Source organism: Convolutriloba macropyga, chromosome 9 (genome assembly GCF_964194025.1).
Source record: "Convolutriloba macropyga chromosome 9, txConMacr16.3, whole genome shotgun sequence".
Classification (NCBI taxonomy): Eukaryota; Metazoa; Xenacoelomorpha; order Acoela; family Convolutidae; genus Convolutriloba; species Convolutriloba macropyga.
The window spans coordinates 46,553,639-46,561,023 of NC_134476.1; the positions used below are offsets into that span (position 1 = coordinate 46,553,639).

Here is a 7,385-nt window from a genome sequence, read left to right on the forward strand (position 1 = left end):
ACATAGCCGTCAGATCGCCGGAATAGCTAGTCATTTTATTGAGCGAAATAAATTGAGTTTTTGTCATTCAGAATTAATCACTCAAAATGACAAAACAATTGCAAAAGAGAGTGCGAAATGACGTCATGCGCGCAAATGTTGTTAGAGGAAGAAGTCATTCACAAAAATTTCACTTTTTCAGCTTTGCTGTGTGAACAAATGTAAAACGAAAAAAAACGAATTGACTTACAATTCAAAGAAAGAATTTTCGTTGATTAAAACATAAAATTAGACCACGAATGGATTGGGAAAATCATTTAGAAAAAAAATAATCATCAAAATAAAATTCAAAGTCAAACTGTTGCATGTGAACAAAAAACCATAAGCGAGAAAGCAAAATTTTGTTCAAGCGAATTTTTAATCAAGCGAATCTTTGTTCAAACAACTTTTTCTCTTTCCGCAAAATTTTACGACGCAAATTCACGCGCTTTCGTTCCGCTTCCTGTTGTGGCGTGACCAAAATCACTTCTCCAATTTGACTATAAAAATCATAAAAATGTGTGAACAGAAAAAATCGGCGCCCCCACTAAAATTCTAATTCTTATTATAAAATACAAACAACGCAATATAGCGACGCTCAGCTCAGCTATAAAATACTCAATCCAAGAAGTTCAATTCGAATAAGTTTGCAGATAGGAACTTAAAAGACGCACATGCAGACTTCAAATACTGAAAGTCAGTAGTGGCAGTTTTTAAAGTGTCTATGGAGGAAATTCTGGCCTACATGTACAACCCGCACGCAGTTTTTGGATAGTTTTTGGATAGTGCTTTCACTTCGCCAAAGTCACGTAACATGTCACTAAAAATATACAGAACTTGAATATTTTAATTCCCAAGTAATCCAACAACTGAATATAAAGATGCTAAAGAAAATTAAGACCAAATTAAATTTTAAATCTAGAATAAAGCCCGATTTATCAAATATATATAGATTGATCGATTTATTACCAGTCATAAAGGGATATCTCGCCATCTGATGCGTTTCTTGAATATAGTTGCGTTGCAGCCCCTTTTACAATCGATATTTCTGTTGAAAATATTGTGCAATCGAAACCCGCTGAATAGCGATTATTATTAATGCAATAAAACAACCATATTTGCCAATTATATGACTCCGCTCAAACCTATTCGACTACACTAAACAAATAGTGTCAAAATGCTCTACTAAATTGAGCAAATTAAGTAAATAATCTTCGACACAGTAGAGACGCATCAGACTCAAGGAGATGTCCATTGAGAGAATGAAATCTACACCACCTATCAAAACCCTCTCGGAGGCCAAAGGTCTTGAGTTTCAAGCAGTCATAACCATAGCAGCTGCAGCATCAATCGTGACAACATTCGAACTGACGCTGCTTGTCTTTGGTAAAGTTCTAGCCACTGAGTCTAACTGATACAAATCACGTTGCATGTTCTCTGTGTGCATAACTGCTAATTGCCAATAGAATTTGACCCCAAAACAAATGAATATGAACATAAGAGGGACAACTATGACTGTTGCTGTTATTGCAGCGTAGACATTGAAGGGCCAAAACTTAATCCAGCAAACAAGAGCTATTTCGACCAGAAATAACATGATTCCGACACCCGTTGAAAGGATCCAGGCCATATCAACGTAATAAGTGATATGGTTGTCGTGTACACGGTAAGATCTGTCTTCCAGTTCAACTTCCAGATTTGGTAGAATGCACGTTGATATTAGAAGAGCTAATAGATGGACTGCAATGAGGATAGTTGTACATACTGAGAACATTACGAGAAGAGATCCTGAAACAAAAATTAGTTCAGCGCGTTAAAGGCGTGACCTTACATAGGATATTACATATCCGAGGCATCTTTTTCGCATCATACTCCAAAGTTTTTTTTGCGCATTCTAGGAAGACATGAGCGGAGAATATCGCAGCTTATCGAGGGGTGACAATTCAAATTTTGAAAATTCAAACAACATAGCTGGCAGCTGGAGGTATTATAGCCGCCGTTGACCCCCAAACAACGATGGGATCAAATCATTGAGAAAAATAAAAGAAAAAATGTGACAGCAAAAATCTAATTTCTCAAGAAGCTATTGTTTGCCATTGTCAGTTATGTGTTAAATAGTTTTTAGGACCGCATGATTTTACAAAAAAACTTCCAAATACCCTTGCGGTTTTTCTCGAGTATACAAACTGAAAGCCAAAAACTCTTTTCATTTGGAAAATCAACGCTTGATATTGTCACTACAGAAAATTTGTGGCCCTTAGATTTGGTATTACTTGTTTTCACTAATTGATAGCTTAAGGCAAAAAGTGCTTCCTGGACCTGAAAAATGCGTAACGTTTCTCGACTAAACAAGAGAAAGCATTCAGGTCGCCAAAACGGTTTTAACTCAATTTCGTGTTACTTCAAAATAGAGAACAACTACAGGAGAACAACAAGAGTAAATAGAAACGGAAAGAGCAAATAAGAAAAAATCATGACGAAAGAAAAAAATAAGAAACAAAAAGCAAAAGAACGGAGAATGATCAAAAAGAAGCAAGGATCAAATAAAGCCGCAATACCGAGCGTTGAAGCACATAAACAGGAAATTTATTTTTCAATTTTTCCATAAGTTTGCGCTCCTTGCAGTTTTTCTCGATATTTCAATTTGTGTCCAGCTTCTCGTCAATTTTCCAATGAAAATACTACTTAATAGTTGTTACTACCTACATCTGTACAGACTCAAACTCATCAATAATGACATGATGACCCGTGCAAGTCTGTGCATAGCACAGTATGTTCCAACATACCTCTCAAGGTTACAAAAACAACCAATATTTTTTTGTCAAGAAAAGCGTCGAGAGTATCCAAAAGCAACCTATATGCATTGGAGAAAATTACTTGTACTGTTTGAACCGAAAACATACAGTCTTTTCAAGACTTTTGAAGAACAAATTGTTGACTATTGCAAGCAAAATTTTTTAAACTTTCTCTCCTTTGAACTTTGTCTTTAACTCTTCCTGTTTAATGAGGATAATCAGAAACAATAAACTATTTAGTTCTTTACTTTACCGAAACGCCTACAGACTGGAAAAGATTAGTTCGAAGAGCAATTTCAAAAATACAAGTGAAACTCAATTTTCCAACTCTCACAAAAAATTATGTGTTTTAAGACTTCCAACCAAGCGGTGCATAAACCTTCGACCTCTCAAATTCTTTTATTTTGCTTTTAACAGGAGGAGGTTCGTTCGAACGATCTGCTCTGACAACATAAGAATACAAATGAAGTAAAGAAAAGATTTTATCGTTTTCAAAAAACTTTTTTTGCAGATTCCTTTTAGGCAACTAATATTCAGTCATGGTTCGTGACAGTTCATTAAACGCTGGTTTGTTTCTTCAGGAAAACTAGGTATGAACCCCTTATGGCAATTGTATCAATGATTGTAAAATTCACACCAAAATTTGAAAGACTTTTTTCTAAAATTTTTTTCCAAAAATTTTGTCATTTCGGATGTTTCATGAGCATAATGAGCCAATTCGTTTTTCAAAATACAGATCTGTATTTTGAAAAACGAATTGGCTCATTATGCTCATGAAACATTTCTTGTTTCTTATATGCGGACTTTCAAAACCAAGAAATTATTTTGTTTTGAAATATACAGAAACGCTATAGAATGGAAATGTTTAGTTCGAAGAGCAATTTCAAAATAAAATGTAAAAATCTTTTTTCAAATTTCCAAAATAATATGAACATTTGTATTAAGTTTTTTTAGCCTGGCGATCGAAAAATCTTTCTAAATCTCAAATTCTGAAATCTGGTCCGACAACATAAGGAATACAAAAAAAAAGATAAAAGATTTTCATCTTCATTTTTTAGAAATTAATTTGTTTGATTTGATGTTCATTCCATGCATTTTTTTTTACGTCTCCGCGCTCTTGATAATGCTGAAATGGTTCGTTCTGATCAAATAAAAACGGTATGCAAAAATGCCTCCCAAATTTAATGGCATTTTCTGCTTTTAGTTTTACGTTTTCAAGTTGATTTTTTCCATTTTCATAGCTCTAAATTGCCTGAAGTCTTGTACTTTCCAAAAAATGTGTTCGATTCTTTAGTTCTTAAAGAGAAACATTGGTTATTACAGTAGTTCTAGTCAGAAGAAAACAGAGAGACGGATAAAAAAACTAACGAAATTTGTAAATTTTTAGGTTTGAAGCTGCTAAGAATTACTCAGGAGAATCAAAACTCCTTATTACCTAACTAAAATTACACCAATGTTCTCAGTTTGTTTTAATCTTAAATTTCAACGCAATCTGTCACCCACTCACCGAGAGATGGTTTTCCTTTTTCGATTTCTTACTTCGAAATTTTAAAGTGTTCCCCATTTTCACATTTCGGATTATTTTAAATCTAAATTAGATCCTGAGGGCTACAAAATGGTGTATTTCCTTTTTCTCTCCGATGCGTAAACAAAAAGTGAAAACTTTACTGAAGAAAATAAAGCGAGCCTCGCATGTATATTCCCTCACTTTGAATTATGGAACAATAAAGACTTTCTATCTAAATCCCAGAGGTCCTGCTATTGAATAATTCTCCGCTTTATAGTTCCAAAGAAGGTAGATTTTTTTTACGTTGCAATTTGTATATCAGCAGTCAATTCTGCAGCTTCGTGAGATTGACTCTACGTAATTTCGCTTGAAGAGAGAAACTTCAAAAACAATCTTTTTAAACTTTTCGTTTTGAAAATTGTAGCCAATGTCACTAAATAACAAAGAAAAAAGCTTGTATTAGAATTCGTGTGTTCCTGTTTCAAAACTATTTTCAACTTGCGTTTAAGTTTTTTGACCCTCAAACATTCAGCTATTTCTAGCAAAGACCTTAGGAAAAATCAAACAAAACTCTGAGGAACTCACGCTAAATTTATATTATAACGCCGGGACTTTTGACGCAATTCGTCTCTTTCGATCGAGTTTGAAATCAAATCAATCGAACATATTTACAATGAATACAGGATCCGAATAATGACGACAAACTTTGCTTAAGAGCAAGTACAACCCAAGAGGCTGAGAAAATAGACCAATTCATTTCTGCAATAACAGATTTTCAGTAGATGTCCGATTTAATGATCAACTCAAACTCCCAATTTCGAATCAGATACAGTCATTCGAAATCTATTGAACTCCGCTCACAGGACGTGAATGAGTATCCGGAATTGTTTTTTAAAATATCTGTTCTTGGAGCTGATCATGGCCCTACTATGCGACTACCAGCGATCGGTTTAACGTTGAGATGTTACAACAGTCAATCGACTTCCAATTCAAAAATGGAATTATGGATAACAGAGAGAGCGAAAAGAATTAATTAGATTTTGAAGCAATTCGTTATGCAAAAAGCTTGTATTAGAATCCGAAAACTTGATGTTTAGAAACTTTTAAAAATTCCGTTCAATTTGCGTTTAAGTTTTCTGATCATCAAACATATTGAGCTGTGAAATATAATTTCTAAAATGTACAGCACGATTAAAAAGCATTTTCTACATTTTGCGAATTTGAGTCTTTTCGGAATTTAGAAGTTGATAGGAACTTGGTTTTTGCAGTTCTAAGACGACAGGACTTAAATAATTGCTACAAACCTCGTTTGATAGCAATTAGTTAAGCTTTATAAATCAACTGTGGTGGACATTTTTATGTTTTTAGGCAGATCGCGATTCAAATTTATTAAGCTTGAATACGCCTTCTGAAGCTTTACTGATAGACATTTACTCCATTTCAAATTTTTCTGAATGGCTACAGCAAGATCAAGCGCTGCTGAATCACAAAGGCAAAGATTGAAGCAATCTATACCGGGATAATTGATCTGATAACGGGATCACTTACCGGGAACGTCATTAGCTTGGGATGATCCGGACTGAATTTGCGTTTCTACAAGAGCAATGATTGCGAATCCTGACAGCAACGCAGATGTTCCGGATGAAGCTTTTAACTTCGATCTACTCAAAATCAATCGTCGCCACCGGAGTAATTGATTATGCGATGAATTGTAAGAGGCCGCCAGGCCCATGTTGGACTCCATATTTAGGGAAGTTGGATTTGGCGTTGCTGGTGGAGAAGAATGTGGGGTATGTGTGATTACAATTGACGGGTATAAGGGCGGAGGGGCTAACTTATTCCCCTTCATACTTCTGAAATAATTGAATATGACACATACATGGCCTGAATCTTGCATTTTACATGCAAAGGTCCATGAAAACATGAGTGTCAATAAAATACTGCCAATGCTCTTGTCAACAAACTAATTGAAAATGATTTACTTCTGAACAGTATACCAACTTGAATTACCACTGGATTATCCCAAAGGTTCAGAACCCTGGAAGTGGGATACATGACAGCAATTAGGTTGGAAAACGAAAAGCAAAACAAGTATTGCATGAAAAGTTAATTTAAAGCAATCACTCAACAGCTCAATTGCCAATTAACTGGCAATTATTGTTGTTGTTGAGGATTTGCTGAACGCAGGGACATGATCCCAGTAATCAGATTTTAAAAAATGTCCTACTGTTTTTACACACTGTACAATCGCAACCCAATTGCCAAGTGCGAACATTGTTTACTGAGAAACATTTGTTGCAAAAAAAACCCTATCAGTTGTACAAATTTTCATCTTAACCCTCTGCATTTGCAGAAATCGATATATTCATCGACTTTGCTGAAAATACTACAAATTTTTCATCACAAATTCAGTTCGCGCCTTCTCTGCTTTTGTTTATTAAAGTTTGAAAATTTCATGCGTCCGTTATTTCCATTTTTTTCTTACTGGCAGCTCAATCAATTCACTTCTCTGTCATCAGTTTTGAATCAAAGAGGTCATTTAACTGGATAAACATTAACATTGGTAAAAAAATCCTAATTGTTTGCTGTAGTCTGCATGATACTTTCCAGTTATCCATCTTACTGCCTTTCTTTGAAATGTCTCTATCAAAACTATCTTGGATCGATTGACTGCTCTAAAATTGGAGCCGTACAGCAACACAGACAGTACCATATATATAGATTCTTGTTGAGCCCATCCTTGCGGGTGAGGATTGCAGTTGTCTCGTCTGTTGTAGGGGAAGTTCTGGCTTGGAATCGTTAGCAATATCAGTTGAAGAATATGCAGTTTACCGGAGTTAGTGATGAAGGTCACGAGTTGCTGACAGTCCTGATACGACAGGAAATCTAGTAGCTGTGGTTGCGAGGGCCGCGCATGATCGTGGTTCTTGTAAACGAAGAAAAAGTGGTAGGCATTTTCCTCTGAACTTTTACATTCACAATTGGGAGAAGCTAGTTGGCTTAATTTCCATTTCATCTTGTATTCCAATGAGTTTTTAAACAAAAGTCCAGCAGTCTTGATTGCT

General features: G+C 35.2%; 1 protein-coding gene across 1 annotated transcript; it reads right to left on the minus strand.

Annotated features, from left to right (window-relative positions):
* Positions 1 to 849: 849 nt before the first annotated feature.
* LOC142345417 (calcium release-activated calcium channel protein 1-like) lies at positions 850 to 6,211 on the minus strand. Its single transcript, XM_075397466.1, has 2 exons — positions 5,869 to 6,211; positions 850 to 1,806 (listed from the first exon to the last, which is right to left on the minus strand). The coding sequence occupies exons 1-2, from the start codon at positions 6,167 to 6,169 to the stop codon at positions 1,334 to 1,336; spliced, it is 774 nt and encodes a 257-aa protein (XP_075253581.1). The 5' UTR covers positions 6,170 to 6,211; the 3' UTR covers positions 850 to 1,333.
* Positions 6,212 to 7,385: the final 1,174 nt, after the last annotated feature.

Excerpts from the sequence above, each read along its gene's own strand:
- LOC142345417 (XM_075397466.1), bottom strand. The coding sequence starts at position 6,169 with ATGAAGGGGAATAAGTTAGCCCCTCCGCCCTTATACCCGTCAATTGTA. Across the intron at positions 1,807-5,868 it reads CCAAGCTAATGACGTTCCCG|GATCTCTTCTCGTAATGTTC; the intron begins GTAAGTGATCCC and ends TTTTTGTTTCAG.